Source organism: Myotis brandtii, unplaced genomic scaffold (assembly GCF_000412655.1).
Source record: "Myotis brandtii unplaced genomic scaffold, ASM41265v1 scaffold143, whole genome shotgun sequence".
NCBI classification, from domain to species: Eukaryota; Metazoa; Chordata; class Mammalia; order Chiroptera; family Vespertilionidae; genus Myotis; species Myotis brandtii.
The window spans coordinates 264,248-282,079 of record NW_005355115.1 but is presented as its reverse complement, the minus strand read 5'-3'; the positions used below and the strand labels follow the sequence as shown (position 1 = coordinate 282,079).

The following is a 17,832-nucleotide window of genomic DNA, read 5'->3' as shown; positions in this document are numbered from 1 at the left end:
GCACTAACCACCAGGGGGAGGTGCGGAATGAAGGAAGGGCCCGGCCAGCAGCCTGAAGGCCCCGATAGGCTCTGATCGCTGGCCAGGCCTAGGGAACCTGCCCTGCACAAATTTTGTGCACCTGGCCTCTAGTTATATAAAATAAAACACTAAATTCCACAGTTGCTGTAGCAGCATTTCAAGTCTCAACAGTCAATATCAGACAGCACAACAATAGAATATTTCCATCATTGTAGTTAGTTCTCTGGACAGTGGTGGTGTAGAGGACATGAATACCTTCATTTGACAAAAAAAACAACAACAACAAAAAACTCAGATTACAGAGTTATTACTTACTCATGCTAACAGTGGGAGGTTTAGCATTAAATTGAGCCTAGTGATTCTGCTTTATTGTTCTTTTTGTTGACCATGTTTTCATCTGATGTTATTTTTAAATGAACCTTTACTAAAATTGTTTTTGTGCTGTAAAATGATTTTTTTAAGGTATGAACTTTGTTTTTTTCCTTAGCCCCAAAGCCTGAGCCGATATCTACAGAGAAAAAGTATTTTCCTGTAAAGCCTGAAGAAAGAGGTATGCCTAATTTTTCCACTTAAAAAAAAATAATAACTTTCTTTTGTTGTCTCGCCACACTGAGCCATTTATACTGATATTTAATAAATGTTTAGTATTTACTTTGCAATGTTTGGTGTTTTCTGGGAGGAATAGTTTGTCAAGATCCATGAGATGTTAAGATTTTACTCAAACTTGACACCAATTTATATCCACTAAAATGTTAAACCATTTTTTTTTTAGTAAGGATTTAGTATTTATTCATAGTTATTTCAAATAATGTATAAGAAAACTAAGCATAAACATTCATACTTTTATTATTTTTATAGTGCCCCAGTTGAGAAACATTGTTAAAATAGGGTTATTTAAAACATGGAAGTGATTAATTATGTATTGTTCAATTTTCACTTCACTTATCATGTAAACTTGAACGTTATTCAGGATACCTGTATGTATTTTGTTAAAAAACATTACTTCAACTCAGCCAGTGTGGCTCACTGGTTGAGCATCCACCTATGAACCGGGAGGTCCCAATCAGGACACATGTCCAGGTTGCAGTGTGGGGCATGCAGGAGGCAGTTGATCAATGATTCTCTCTCATCATTGATGTTTCTATCTCTCCCTCCTTCTCTGAAGTCAATAAAAATATATTTAAAAACAAAGAAAAAACATTACTTCATTACTTATTTTTGTGGCTATTATTAGTTTGTAGAATATACCTCCTTTGTACAGAAAGATCTGGAATGGTTATATCTAGTAGATGAGGCTATATTTACCTGCAAAAACATGAATACTGTTTTAGAATGGTTTTGTTTCTGCTGCCTTTCTTTGTTTCTTACCTAACGTGTGACTGACCTCTCTTAACTGATTTCCCCTACTTTAGTTCCTTGTCTTGCTTATATTTTACATCTTTACAGAATTCATTTTTTTAATAGACTATATTTTAAAACAGTTTTTTTTAATTTATTGATTTGAAAGAGAGAAAGAAAATTGATTTGAGAGAGAGGGAGAAAAAGAGAAAGATAATTGATTTGTTGTTCTACTTATTTATGCATTCATTGATTGATACTCGTATGTGCCCTGACTAGGGATCGAACCAGAAACCTTGACTTTTTGGGGCAGTGCTCTAACCAACTGAGAAACCCATCCAGGGCTTAGAACAGTTTTAGAGTTAAGCAAAATTGAATGGAAGGCACAGAGTTCCCATATACTAATTACCTGCACACATGTACAAACTTCTCCACTATCAACATCTGCACCAGAGTAGTACAGTACTACATTTGTTATAATCAGTTCACCTCCATTGACACATCATGGTCATCCAAAGATTATAGTTTTCATTAGGGTGCACTCCTGGTGTACATTTTACGAGTTTGGACAAATGTGTAATTTGGTAAGTGTACATTTACAATACCATACAAAATAGTCTCGCTGCCCTAAAAATCCTCTCTGAGGGGACTTTTCATTTCTTTCTGCTCCGAATTCCTGACAACCACTGATCTTTTCATTTTCTCCATAGTTTTACCTTTTTCAGAATGTCATGTAGTTATAATCATACAATGTGTAGCTTTTCACATTGGCTTCTTTTACTTTGTAATAAGTCTTTAAAGTTCCTTCAAGTCTTTCAGAGTTTAATTGCTCATTTCTTTTTAGTGCTGATTAATATTCTATTATCTGGGGCCATTTATCTACTGAAGGGTTGTTTCCAGCTTTGGTAGTTATGAATAAAGCTCTCTTCACATCTCCATGCAGGTTTTATATATCTGTTTTCATTTCATCAGGTTAAATACCAAGGAGTGTTATTATTAGATCATATGGTAAGAGTATGTTTAGTTTTATAAGAAACCACCAAACTGTCTTCCAAAGTGTGTGTACCATTTTGCATTCCCACCAACAGTGATTGAGAGCTCCTATTGCTCAGTATCCTGTCCAGTATTTGGTATTGTTGGGAACTGATTCCAAATTATATTTTTGTTACCATCTTCTACTGTTTTCACTCACTAAATGCAACAACCAGTCTTTTCCCTGAATATGTTATGCACCTTCATAGCTTTATCTCTTATTCAGTAATTGAGCTCTGCGTGTGTAATGAATGCAAAGCGCTGAGGTTTGGTAAAACCTCAGGGTAATGCTTGCCAATTCCAAAGATATAGCCTGGAGAACTGGCTGTGAAAGGCATGGATTTATTAGGACTTACTGGTACATGCACACCAGGGCCATGCGGTAAAGTTTTTCCTGCTGCACCGGCTACCACTTTTGAAGTTGAGCTATTAACTCCCATCTGGCCTACAGATAGGCCACACAGGGGGCAGGCGGCCAGTACCATTGTTTTGCTACCACCCAGACTTTCCCAACTCAGGATTTTATAGAGTAAAGAAAACAGAGAAAAACAGAGCCTACAGAGGGAGGGGGACAGCTGCTGTGTGAGATCAAAATACTAGCTGTTTTCTGATTGAGAAGCTGGCTCGTCTCCCAAGGTCTCACAGTCCACTTACTGATGGCCTTCACTATATTCCCCACAGGGTGGGAGGGGGAGGTGGAGCATGGGAAGGGGCCCATGTTCCCATTTACCATACAATATGGAAGATTTCCCTATTCCTTTTTTTTACATTTGTGAATTTTATTTATGATGTAAAAGTAATTTATCCTCCTATATAATAAAAGGCTAATATGCAAATCGACCGAACCACGGAACTACTGGTTGCTATGACGAACACTGACCACCAGGGGGCAGACACACGATGCATGAGCTGCCACCTGGTGTTCAATGTGCTCCCACAAGGAGAGCGCCTCTCATCCAGAAGCTGGGCTCATGACTGGCGAGAGCAGCATTGGTGGCGGGAGCCTCTCCCACCTTCCCAGCAGTGCTAAGGATGTCTGACTGATGGCTTAAGGGGAGTGGGCCTAAGCTGTCAGTTGGACATCCCCCGAGGGCTCCTGGCCTGCAAGAGGGCGCAGGCCAGGCTGAGGGACCCCCCCTCCTTGAGTGCCCGAATTTCGTGCACCAGGCCTCTAGTACTTAATAAAAGCATTTCTTAATCTCAGATTAGTCCTTTGTGGTATCGCTATTGTTAGGTCTGATTTTTGGGTCAGTTCATTATAGTACTTGGTTATAATATCTGTCCCTCATGAAACGCATGTACAGATATGTAGAAGTGTATTGCTGGTTTCATCTACATTATGATATTTCTCTTATAGTCCTCTCCATCAGATAGATAGTGGTTTGTTAAAATTCAGATGCTGACTTCTCATATTTTCTGAGCTCTGTGAGTTGATCTTATAAACAAAGATAATTGCTGCTTTTTTTACATTTATGTCCTCAGAATCCTGGCCATGATGAAGTAGCAAAGACTGAATTTTCCCTCCTGAGTTAAACAACTAGGAAATGACAAAATATTTGACAGTTTCAGATACTGAACAACAAGTAGCATAGGATTGTTATACTGAGAGAAATTGTCACTGAAACAAGAAAGGCAAGCCCTGAAATGATTCCCAGCTTATTGTCTAAAAGCATTTTATAAGCAACAGAAAAGAGGAAGCCAGACAGAGCTTAGTTTTTCTGCAGAGTTGAGGAGATTGGGGATTAAGGAGGCCAAGGCAGCTACAGTGTGTGGGGCAGAGTGCCAGAATGGCTGTAACTGCACAGGAGAGAGCACTCAGAGATCCTGTGGAACTTACCATGAGGCTTTCTTTGGCTGAGTACTGAATTACACACATGTGTAAGAGAACTTGGATAGCTGGAGAAATAAGTGCTGAAAAGCATTTGGTGAAGCAATTTCTGGAACTCACAAAAATTTTGTTCCTACAAGCCATCTTGGAAAGAACTCAAGGCATTAGATAGAATTTCTAATAAAGTATCTCACCATAGGTGTTCTGCACCTGTCTTGGAAACAAATGAAACTAATTTTAGAACAAAATTCAAAAAACAAAACAAAAACAAACAACCTACAGCATACCTTGTTCTTATTATTATTGTGCTTGGCTTTATTGTGTTTCACAGATGTTGTGTTCTTTTACAAATTGAAGGCAAAATCCTCCTACCAGCAAAGATTACAACTTGCTTTATTGTGATACTTGCTTTATTGTAGCAGTTTGGAACTGAACCCACAATATCACTAAAGAGTGATATTGTGAAATTCACAATGTCCTTTATCTGATTTTAAAAAAATTTATCAGGTATGGGGGAGGGGGAAACAGGAGAAAATAGTGACCAATAACTCAAAGAAAAATCAGTCCATTTAAGGAGACCCAGAAATGATAAGACATACGGAAGTAGCAGCAAGGACATTAAAAGAGCTATTGTAAATGTATCCCATGTATTCCAGAAAGTGGAAGAAATTTCAACATGATGTTGTCAGAAATGGAAAATATAAAAAGAAATCCCAAATTGAACTTTGTGGATGAAGAATACAATATCTGAAATGAAAACCACTGGATGGAATTACCAGGAGATTGGAGAATAGAGAAGAAAATATTAATGAATTGGAAGATAAAGCAATAGAAACTATCTAAAATGTATAGAAAAGACTAGGGGGGGAAAATGAACAGAGCATCAGTGACCTGAGAGACAATATCAATTGGTTTTACTTATTGATAAAATAAGTAATGGGGACAGGAAAAAATATTGGAAGAAGTAATAGTTGAAAAGATTTCAGATCTGGTGAAAACTATAATCCTATAGATCCAAGAAGCTTAATGAATGCCAAGCAGAAGAAACATATAAGAAACTACCTTAAGGCATATCATAATGCATTTGACTAAAGCAATGACAAAGAGAAGAGTGGATAAAGTTGGAAAGAAAATAACTGTCCACCTTGAGTTGTCGCCCAGCAAAAATACCTTTCAGGAAATGGAGGCAAAATAAAAACTTTCACACAAAATCTGAGGGAACACATGCCCAACAAACTATATGCTACATAGAAAATGTTAAAAGTTATTTTTTGGAGAAGGAAAATGATGCTATGTAGGTGTTTGGATGTACACCAAGTAATGAGGGATGCCAGAAGTGGTAAATATGTAAATAAATAGAAAAGACATTTGTTCTCTTAGTTTTAAATCTTACTACCAAAATTTCACTGAAAAGATTTTTTCTTTTTTAAGAGAGAGTAAAAGGGAGAGAGGGAGGGAGGTAGAAAAACATCTATGTGAGAGATACATTTATTGGTTGCCCCTCGCACACACCTCAACCAGGGTCGGGATTAAACCTGCAACCAAAACAGGTGCCCTTGACGGTGAATCGAACCCGCAGCTCATTGTTGGGCAGGCCGATGCTCTAATCACTGTGCAACACCGGTCAGGGCTTCACTGAAAAGATTTTAAAATTTATGTGTTGGTTTCAAAGTTTAAGTGCAAATATAAGAATCTAATCTAATAATAGACAAACAGGGTAATTGACCGTAGCTTCGCTACGCCTCCCATTGGCTAATCAGTGAGATATGCAAATTAACCGCCAACAAAGATGGCGGTTAATTTGCATACGTAGGTGCAAAGCGGAGCAGCGAAGGCCTGGGTGCCGGGTGCCAGAGGAAAACTGATGCCGGCAGCCAGGGGAAGGGAAGGCCTATTTCACGAATCTTTTCGTGCAACAGGCCTTTAGTTGTTTTATAAGTGAAACAAGACTAATGTATAACAAGGGACAAAACTCTTAATATTTTTCAAAATGTTTTTGTTGACTTGACATGACTTTGATAGATCTGGTGCAAGGAATAGGGAAAATGGACTAGGGGAAAGAGCCAGTTTCAATATGATACTAAATATTGGTGCAGATTAATTTAACCCTTTTTAAATAAAAATAGGCATAAGTTAAAGTTCTATCCTTGTTCCACAGTCAACAGAGCAAGCCTTTTCAAGCCATGTCAAGTGCCACATTAGGAGCCTTAGCTTTCTGACAGGAAATAAAGTATATTTCACCAGTACGTGTGTTCATGACTTTTGTCTTTCATGATCCTAATTGCACAGAAGATATTTTTTGAAAAGCTCTGCTGTGTTGGGGAGGGGGGAAAAGAGCCACTAGAAGACATGCATCTGATCATCCTACATTTGACTCTTAAGTGAGGATGCTTTTTTCCTTGGGATACTTTTTCAAATCTTAAGAATGGAGTTTAAATCTTCACTGTCTACTCCTTGCCCCAAGACGCCATGTGTATCTTCTCAGATCTACTTAGCAGTTTTATGCCGCTGATTTTCTCAGAGGTACCTTGAATGACAGCCATGCTGTGCCTCAGAAGACTGGTACTATCAGCACTTTGGAGTGTAAGTTTTTCTCTTGCTTTTTGGAAAAGCTTTCTTGGACATACCTATCAGTAGTTTATTTCATTCTTGGTGTACTTTCTCATCCTTGGCATGAAATATGTATGACAGGAAGGGATGAACTGATGTTTATTTTGGGGTGCCAGGCAGGGAGGTGTAGGGTAGGATATAATAAAAGCTCTATCAGGCTTATAAAAATCAATTAAATGATAACCTTTATCACGTCCTCCCCAAGGCCCCAGGCACATCCACAGCAAGAACAGAATTGGCTGCTGAAGCCTCGCCTGGTTCCACATTTTTATTATTAGAGGCAGTGAATCTGCTCACTTTTCCTTGAGGAGCATTTCTTCTCTGTTTGAGAAGTTGGGGTCAGCCTTCTTATTTTTCAGTTGATTCCTAAACAGAACAAACATAACCAGACTCATTTAAGATCATTTATTATTGGAGGTGTCTTTTAATTTGTGACACAATCTGTAGTACATAGACATTGAGTTGAGAGCTGTGGCGGGACTCTATTGTATTTTATATTTAGCATGCTTACCAAAAAGGAAATGATACTTATCTCTAATGTTCTACAAAGGACATTTTAATATCTCTAATTTCTCTCTCCAGATTGAACCTAAAAATAATCTTGACCTCTTAAGAAGTGGCAAACTATATTTATTTATAACCATACCTGAAACAGACTTAACAAATGCTAAACATATAACATAAATTCAGTCAGTTATGTATGAGGCAGCTTGCTTCTGCTAATTACTAGGAAGATTAAAAAGTTTATTTTTCATTTTAAAAAATATTCAGACCATTGCTAGTTGAATAATTAATAGACATTAACTACTGTATTGTGATTATACAGAGACTTAGAAAATGAGCAGAATGTGTTGACTAGAAAAGCAAAGGTGATTCTACAGAAAGAGAATATGAAAAGAATGAGAGAAAGCATAGCATATTCAGGAAATGGCTCCAGGCACCTAGGAGGAGTTTTGAGGAACTAAGCTAGACAGGTAGCTTGGTACAGTTGTCCTCAATCCTGGTCACATGTGAGAATACTGGGGTGTCTAAAAAATATGTTGATGCCTAGGTTCCTCTACAGAATTGTATAGGGTAGGGCTCAGGTTTTAGCCTATATAACGTGATTCTAATCTGAAGACAAAATTGAGAACCATTTGTGTAGTTCATGATAGGCCTTTCAATGGTATGAGATGTAGCATGTATTTAACTATAATAATAAAATTGTAATATGCTAATTAGACAGCTGGTCGATCTTCCGGACAAGGCCGGGGCTACGAGGACCAAGCCCCTTGCACGAATTTTGCGCATTGGGCCTCTAGTCTGTTTACATCTTGCCCTGCTCCAAAAAGGATTTAAAGTAGTGATAAGGGTTTCAGAATTTATACTATGGAAATAGTGTATGTGTATTTTCCCTCGAATATGTGTATGTTATATATAACACATCAACTTAATGTGTTTGAATGCTTCCTATTGCATTTGGGAGAAATATCCAGTTTATAATATTTTTTTCTCTAAAGCAGACTTTCTTGATCACTTTAGCCTTAGCCTAGCCTTGCAAGTTTTGAGTGATCTGGCTTCTGTTGACTTTTCTAATATTTCTCATAATTTTATTTTCTTGCTCACTGTGTGTAGTACACTCCCCCACTATATCATGTTTATAGAATACCAGTATTTTTTTTTTCAGAGTTACATGGTATAGTACTCTTTCCCTGGAATCCTATCTCTCTTATACTCCTTTCAGAAACTTTTTATGGCTAATTCCTTTTTATTTCTCAGGTTTCAGTTATAATATCCAGTGTATGTCACCTCCTTGAATTAGTTTTTTTAATTACTCTATCTAAAAACAGATAAACTCATTGTCATATGTCACCTATTAGTTTAGATTTATTTTGTTTTCTCACGTGACTAAACTTCATAAAGGCACAGGTGTAGGGAGTGTGTGTGTGTGTGTGTGTGTCTAAATCTTATTTGACATTGGTTCTATAGGTCCTTGCACAGTAGCTATATAATGCATATGGATACACAGTACAATATTTATTGTATAATTTAAACACTGGTGTGACCTGTTTAGATATGTTTTTCTGAAACTTTGTTCTCATGCTATTTAGGTAGATGTAGTGGTGGTATGGATAAAAAAAAGTTGGACGTTTTAAAAGCAAAGAAAATAAAACATTCATTTAAACTTACTTAAACAATTGGGAAACAGTCTTAGGTAATTAGAAGTCCAGAAGTAGGGGTCATCCGACCTCCCTCACCCCAAACTCTATAATTTATGATGGACCTGGATTATCTCTTTCTCTCTTCATTCTGCCAACCTAGTGTTTACTTTATCTTCTAAATTGGTTCCCCTTGTGTGGTTACAACAATGTTGACAGTGACAGTCAGGGCAACATGACATTTTTCTAAAGGAGATACACAAATGCCTTACAAGCACATGACAAGATGTTCAGTGTCATTAGTCATTAGGGAAATGAAAACCAAACCACAATGAGCTACCGCTTCACATTTACTGGGATGGCTATAATATTAAAAATGGAAAATAGCAATATTAGCAAGGATGTGCTGAAATTAAACCCCTCGTATATTGCTGATACGAATATAAAATGTTTCAGTTGCTGTGAAAATTTTTAGTAGTTCCTCAAAAAGTTAAACATAAAATTACCATATGTTTCAGCCATTCCTCTTAGATATATACCAAAAAGAATTGGAAACAGGTATTCAAACAAATAGTTGTACACAAATGTTCATAGCAGCGCAGTTCACAATAGCCAAAAGGTGGAAACAACCAAATGTCCTTCAATAAATGAATGGATTATGCTATATTCATGGATACTATTCAGTCACAAAAAGAAAAAAAATAGTGATACCTGCTATAATGCGGATGAACCTCAAAAACATTATTATGCTACATGAACTAAGCCAGACAAAAAAGGTCACATACTGTATGATTCCACATATATATAGAATAAGTAAATCTATATAGGTAGAAGGCAGCTTGGTAGTTTCCAGGGGCTGGGTAAAGGAGGGAAAAGGGAGTAAATGATTAAGGGAACAAAGTTTTCTTTTGGGAGATGAAAGGGTTTTAGAGGTAGGTAGACATGGTGGTTGTAAAACATTGTGAATATACTAAATGGCACTGATTTGTTCACTTTAAAATGGTTAATTTTATGTAAGTTTTGCCTGAATTAAAATCTAGTACACAAATACATTGCCATCATATATTAATTATATAGGGTGTCCCCAAAAATGTATACACATTTTAAAAGCTGCTAACTCACTTAATTTTCATTCCTTTCAGGGTTAAACTAATTTGAAATAATGGGTGAAGCCAGACTAAGCTTTGAACAAAAAATATATCCTAAAGTGCCACTAGACTTTTTTATGGGGATACATAAAAGATAAAGTTTACAGTACAAAACCAGGAACAGTCGACGAATTGAGGGGGCACAAATACCAAAGGAAATGATTCTTAATGTTTGTAATTCCATTGCTTTGTGTTATCAGCAGAGCCTGGACCAGAATGGTTATCAGTTTGAAAACAGGCATTGACAAAACAATTTCTGTAGATTTTTTTAAATTTTGAAAATGGACTCTATATTAATAAACACTGACTTTATAATCATTCAAATTATGTATCCACTTTTTGGGACATCCTGTATTATAAATCAGTATACTATAGTTGATTTAATCTCAGATATACCAGGGATGGTGAATCTTATTTTTGATACATTTGCTTTCCATGAATATTATCTGTTAAAAGAAGAATGTATATTCAATTAATCACTGAACTTCTATTTGCTATCCTTTAACATTTTTTCTGATATTTTTTATAAAACATCTATTTGACTGTTTTATAGAAATTTAAGTTTGGATGGCCAGGGTTTTAAAGACTAAGCTATATTTCATATGATCCAAGGAAGTGTGTTAATACCATGCACTTTTGGTGATAAAATTGTTTTTCCTAACATTGTTTAAAAATGTCCTCAGTATTGTTTTGTCCAGCATATTTTCAAATTTATTTCATTGAGTTAGTAAATTAAATGTTAATAAAATTCCTAATACCAAGGTGAGAATTACAAATACAAGCCTGTAATTTTCTTACCTTTGCTTAATCAGTCTAGCATCAGTTTCTCTTAAATGTCTCTTAACATTTGGTTTTTTTTCTTTGTCATTGTGATTATTTCAAAATAATTATGTTAAATGGCACTAGGATTCCTACTCATTTTCAGCTCCCTCTATTTTATTTTTACTAAGTGATCTGATGGACTTAAGTCTAGATAATCTTGTTCTCAGCTTAGAGTAAAATTACAAGTGGTTATATTTGAGTGGAATACCACTCCTAAAAGCAAAGGATGCTGAGAAGACAATAAGAAGCAGGCATTATTTGTACATTAGGGCTTATTTGGGGGCCCCCACCCCACCAAAGTAAACTTTTTTAGACATTTAGGCTTATTATAACTTTAAAACATAAAACAGTGTGCACATGCTCACTTACTAATATGTCTCTCTTCTCTGTTTCACACTTTTCCAGCCTGGCTTTAGCTTTAAGCCATAGAAAACAGTTCTCATTGTTAATAACTTATTAACTATTTTTAAATAATCAGATGAAAAATCCATGCTGGACCAGAAACCTTCTAAACCAGCTGCTCCACAAGTTCCACCGAAGAAGCCTACTCCACCCACCAAAGTCAATAATTTATTGAGATCTTCTGGAACAGTATACCCAAAGCGACCTGAGAAACCAGTTCCTCCACTACCACCTGTAGCCAGGTAAGTTTTAAGTAGTTTATTAATTTACCTGCCTTTGACATCAGTGCCTTTCTACTAGTAAATCTCAAAGAAAATTTTAAAGTATTTGGTTTCCATGTTTTTTCTATATATTTTAGTAATTCCTCTGTTAAATATTAACCTTATATTCATACTTATATTCAGTGACTATACTCATATTACATTTCTGATTTTTTAAAAAAATATATTTTTACATTTCTGATTTTTTAAAAAAATATATTTTTATTGATTTCAGAGAGGAAGGAAGAGGGAGAGAGAGTTAGAAACATCAATGATGAGAGAGAATCACTGATCGACTGCCTCCTGTACACCCCCCACTGGGGATCAAGCCCGCAACCCAGGCATGTGTCCTTGACTGGAATCGAACCTGGGACCCTTCAGTCTGCAGGCCGAAGCTCTATCCATCGAGCCAAACTGGCTAGGGCTACATTTCTGATTTTATTAGGATTAGTTTTAAGGTAGAAGTCAATGTTTATAGAAATCATTTTATAGAACAGAAATAAAACTCGGTATTATGCTATAACATCTTTAGTGTCATTAAATTAAAATGTTACAAAATGGTCATGTTTCACATACAAGTGATTTTTGCCTCTGTTTGATTTTCTCATTTCAGGATTAATGGGGAAGTGCCTGCCATTTCATCAAAATTTGAAACTGAGCCAGTATCAAAACCAAAGTTAGATTCTGAACAGTCACCACTTAGACCAAAATCAGTAGATCTAGATTCATTTACAATTAGGAGCTTTAAAGAAACAGGTAAGTTAACGTGTAGAAAGGTGGTACATTTTAAAAGTTGCCGGTATAGTTTTCAGAAACGATTTAAAATAAATTTGTATATACAATTTGTGTGTGGACAGATACAGTGGAATTTAATTCAAATTTGTTTTAAATCTATGAAGCCAAAATAGAAAAACATAAAAGAAGATAAACAGGCAGAATATTTATGATTCACATAAACTGAGGTGGCTATTAAGAGTTCATCCATTTATCGTTCTGTCTCTTCAGAATAGAAAGACCACACCACCTAAGTCAGGCAGATCTGAGGATGTTTTAGTTTTAGAAGTTTAAAAATAAAGAGGTGATGTAGACTTTAATGCCAGCACTAGATTACATTTAAGAATATTTTTATTTTCTACTTAATACCAATATACTTTTCAATTCAGACAAATAGGCTTTTTGTGACTTACTCTCTTTCTACATATCAGCAGGCTTTACTTCTTTAGGTAAATGTTGTTCATTAAGTTTCAGACTGATTTTTTCAGCCTGTTAATCATCTTTATTAGTTTCCAGTCTTTTATCCATATTAGTTCTAAAATGGAACACTTGAAACAGAGAAAGTCTTGATACAAATCAAAGGTCTCACTATTAAAGCGTTGTACACTTGTGGTAATGGTTATTGTATAGTACTTAGAATTTGTTTTTAGTTTTTATACATTTTCAAAGCACTTTCTCATATATGTTCTTATTTTATCTTCACAGTAACTGTAAGAGACAAATACTAATTTTTCTATTTTACATCTAAACAGAGTAAGCTAAAAGTACATCAGATGTTCAAGATCACATAAACCAGAAGGGAACTTTTTAAATCCCCTTTATACTAAGGGCTCTATGAAATATTTTTTTTAAATTTTAATATTTTAAATACATTTTTAGTTTCAGTGTTGATGTAAACGCAAGGTCAGTTACACTTAGATTTTTTTTTTGTCACTATATTAGAAAATGTACTACTTACCAACTTCCAAAATTCTTCAGATGATTTTATTTGTCTTTCCTCTTTTCAGTTTGCCAATACCAAAGCTCTGACCTAAACATGGCCTCTCTCAGTTTTTTAATTTAAGTGTTTTATAGATCCTTTTATCATGTATTTTGGATCCTGCTTGCTCTTGATGAAGCCATATTCATGAATAATTTCTGGAATTTGAGATGTTGGTTGTACTTTAGAGGCATTCACTCAGATATGTTCAGTATGTTTTATCTGATGAAAATTATTCATATTCATTGTTAGTTAAATAAAATAAAATTCTCTTTGTGTTTTTAAAAATACTCCTTTCTGTTGAGGTTAGTGGTGAAAATATGATTTTATCAGTTCTTATTGTTTTCTGTTTGATGTAAAATACAGCTAGAAATGTGTTTTCAAAAGTCATAGTTGGAGAAATAAAGATTAAGTGCACAGTTTTAACTCTGGAAATAAAAACTCCATGAACATTACCTTTTTAATTTCCATAATTATCTTCACTTTTTATCAGAAGTCTTAAATTTTAATGTCATTTTGGGAGCTGAAGAAGTAATATTTAGAGCTTCTATATTCTGTATTTTTCTGTTCCTTTGTATCATTCTTGCATATTTTTCATCATTTGGTTGTCTCAAGGTCATGAAAATTACAAAATAAAAATGTTTTAAGTAAATAAAAACCATTTTTAGTTTTCCAAACTTTTTCTATATACGATCACCAGTAAATTTTGTTTCCTTTGCTACATTTCTAATAAAAATGATGTGTAACAGTGTGAAAGTATTGGTGGTTGAAAAGTTCTACTTTTTGCCTTGTTTTTGGTCCCAATTCTTATCTTACATCCATAGCCATTATTCAGTCTTCATTAAAAACCAAAAAGGCTTTGTGGAACAGGGTTTTGAAATTTTCTGATTTCTTTCTTTATCAAATGAATAAGGGAGTAACTTAGAGATGCTGAGACTTACATATATGGTCAAGAAACTAACAGCTGACTTTCAAGCTGCTGTCCTTTATTCTTTCAGGAATAAAGCTATCAGTCTGCCCTAGGTGTACCACACTTACACCCTGTAAAGTTCAGAAAATATAAATTTTGAAAATTGAGCTCATTTTAAGTGGCAGGTATTTACTAAATAAGAAGTGTTCTCTCTTCAGTACTGTTTTAGGCATAAGTAGTGTGTCAACGTAAAAGACATAGCTGCCGACAGTAGCTTATGTCTCAGACCATAACTCAGGTTATTCCTTATTTTCTTTTTATTAAAATATCAGATGATCTTAGTACATGTAGTAGAAAGGTGTTTTACCTCTTCTTCAGAAACTGTGTTCTACATCAAATACAGCCTCAAATTTGGCTTATTTTAAATTATATTTTTGACTCAGGTTTTAAATTTTTTAAACAGCATATCAGTCTAGCCCTTTAACAAGTTTCAGAAAGTTTTTAAAAATACAAAAATCTTCTTAGAGTTTCATTATGATGTAAAGTAATAAATAATTTCAAGTGAAATGACAGAGTAGAAAGTACACTGTCCTTGCTATTAAAAATGTGGGTTGTAAATTATTAGCTGATGGTCATTATTGGCATGTTTCTTCTATTAATCTATTTTCTTGCTTAAGTAACAACTGAACAGCCCAAAATTTCTATGATACTTACTAGAATGCCTGACATGGAAGTTGGTATAAAGTTATTTCCTTTCTGCTCCCCTCCTCCATTGTTAACCCCATCTCGTTCTGTTTCTGCTCCTATCTAGGAAGGATGTAAATTCCTGATCCTCCTCTCAGATAGGATTTTCCTGTATATAAAGGCATATAAAACACATGTATGTATATGAGTACAGACTCTGACTTTTGTACATATAAGAAAAACATTCCTAGAACAGTCAATTTGGTTTTATTTTTCTTTTGAAAAGTTTATAAATATCCTCTTATATTATATAAAATAGTACTACTAATTGTAGAGCTGTTACAACCATGTTTTAATTGCTTTTTCAAACACTTCATAAAAAATGGTTAGGATAATCTCGCTGCCACTACTGGTTAATTATAAACTTTATGTGGCCTAAATAGTTAATTTTCCAGACAGTTTACAATTAGTTTTAAAATAGAAAATTTAGTGGTAATGTAATTATGTCAAAAGCACAGATGATGAAGTATTCTTAGAGTGTAGCATATATCCTTTTGTTGTTGTTAATCCGCACCTGACGATATTTTTTTTCATTGATTTTTCGATAGACTGGAAGAGAGGGAGAGGGGGAGAGAGAGAGATTGGTTGCCTCCTCCACATGCCCCAACTGGGGCTGGGGATTGAAACTGCAACCCTTTTGTATGCAGGGCCACTCTCTAACCACTGAGATACATGGGCCATGGTGTATTTTATCTTTTTAAATTGTTTTTCTGTGGTAAATTCTTCTTGGGCTAAAATTTGTATTTTCTAATAATTCCTCAATGTCATTCTAGAGAGTTATTATATTAATGAATTTTCACTTACATATGTATGAGATTTCAAGTGTTATACTAAGTTGCATTTTTATACTGAAATATTTTAAAAGAATAATATAGTTTTTATTAGATCATAGAATTAAAATTTTCTCATATTTACTATATGCTGAAGACTAAAACTTGATCAAAAGGTAGTTTAATTTTAGTAACAGCTATACTAGTATTGAGTTGTTAATATATTGATTTATTACTCTGACCACTAATTTTAGTATTAAAACATCCTTTTGGAAACTGTCTTAGTGTTCAGTGAGTAATAAAAAAAATGCTTGTTTAAAAAATATCTGAAATTTATTGAAATTTATACCCATCATAATTTTCCCTTTGAAAAATGAAAGAAAAAATCTAAAATCCAGGACACATCTTATGTAAGTTTAGATTATTTGTAATAGGTATATGCTAAACATTGAACTGCTTCTATTCGTTCTACAACTGTTCCTTTTTCCTGCTTTGTAAAATAATTTTTTTGGTTTAGTCCTTTTTCTAGACATTTCTATCCTTGACTTTTCTTTCCAGATTTTGTTTCCTAGCCTGTTTGCCATGTTTCCCTTCTTACGTGTCAGAAAATTATTCTACCTTTCTCCATTTTGGTAAGATAACAATTTATAAAAGAAATCAAAATATTATATTCAGTATAAATAGGTGGTGCACATTGATATTTTTTTGTAATTTTACTAAAAGTCTACATGTTTGTCTGTCTATTCTAACCCTTTGGTTTTCCATTTTAAAATAAAATGAAATTCATGTTGGGAAGATTTTCCTGGTCAGTTTAAGATATTTTTTGATAAAAGTTTTTTGTTTACTTGAAAACAATAAAAATCAGTTTACTTTCTCCCCCAATTTGATATTTCATTGTGATTTTTAAAAACTCCATGTCGTCTTAGGCAGTATTTAGAAATTTAAATGGCTGGCAGAGTGACATTATGATTGCAAGAGTTAAGTGGTTGTCATGCCTTTTATGCCATGTGGGCAGTCTAAATCTATTGTTATTACTCAGAGAAATTGAAAAGTGTTTAATATATCATGAGTCCAAGATGTGCACTATTTCATTTTATTAACCTAATGGCTTCAATGGAGGACCTGAGAGAGTTTTAAAATAGTAAAATCATTTATCTTGGTGTTGTAGCCCAAAATTGGACACATAAAAGGCCTTTTTTACATGAGCATGATGTATAATTTACCTTTTATTTACCCTTTCAGTTTCATTTATCTTCATTCCTTTCTATGGTTTTCTGTTTATTTCTTTTTCTTTCTGCAAGTTGCTTCAATATGCATTTGAAAATAATCTCCAGGGACCAAAATGATTGGATTGTACTTTTCAAGGATTTTTTTGAGGTTGTCAATAAACATCAGTGTAAAAAGTATTTTTTCACCCTTTATACTACAGTATATTTTTAACATTTAAAAAATATTGATTATTTACTTTATTGGTGACATTTGCAGATAAAGTGATATATATGTATGTGTGTGTGTATATATATATACACACACACACATACATATATATATCACTATACACACACACACTCAAGGTCTTTCACACTGTATAATGACTTATACATTAAATCCACTGTTTATTATGATTTGTTATATTTTATAATTACTTACAGACAATTATTTGACTCAAGACAATAATTAAACCAAGCACATTGGATTGCCTATTGTGATGTATTAACCTAGTGACTAGGTATAAAATAGAACCCAGAATATAATTCCAAAATGTGAAGGTGAAGAGGAATTAAGTGGTCAACAGACATTTAAAGGTGTCACAAAATGCATATTGCCAAACAGTGATACCTAACTTCCTCTGCCTTACCCTTTTTTTCTTCATCCCTTTAAAAAAATATAAATGAATTACTTTGAATATGAAAATTGATGAATAAGCTGAGGGCAGTAATGATTAGAATCTTTAGATTATTTTATAAAATAATATAACTGAGGTGGGGCATCTAAATATTTGACAGAAAGTGTATAAACATTCAGGTAACGATAACATGAAGAATGATTCGATACC

At 34.2% G+C, this 17,832-nt stretch overlaps 1 protein-coding gene across 1 annotated transcript in view; it reads left to right on the top strand.

Moving 5' to 3' along the window:
• CD2AP (CD2-associated protein) overlaps positions 1–17,832 on the top strand; it is a 123,341-nt gene that overhangs the window by 89,263 nt on the left and 16,246 nt on the right. Inside the window, 3 exon segments of the mRNA XM_014535406.1 lie at positions 509–571; positions 11,416–11,581; positions 12,213–12,355. Coding sequence (XP_014390892.1) covers positions 509–571; positions 11,416–11,581; positions 12,213–12,355 — 372 coding nt within the window.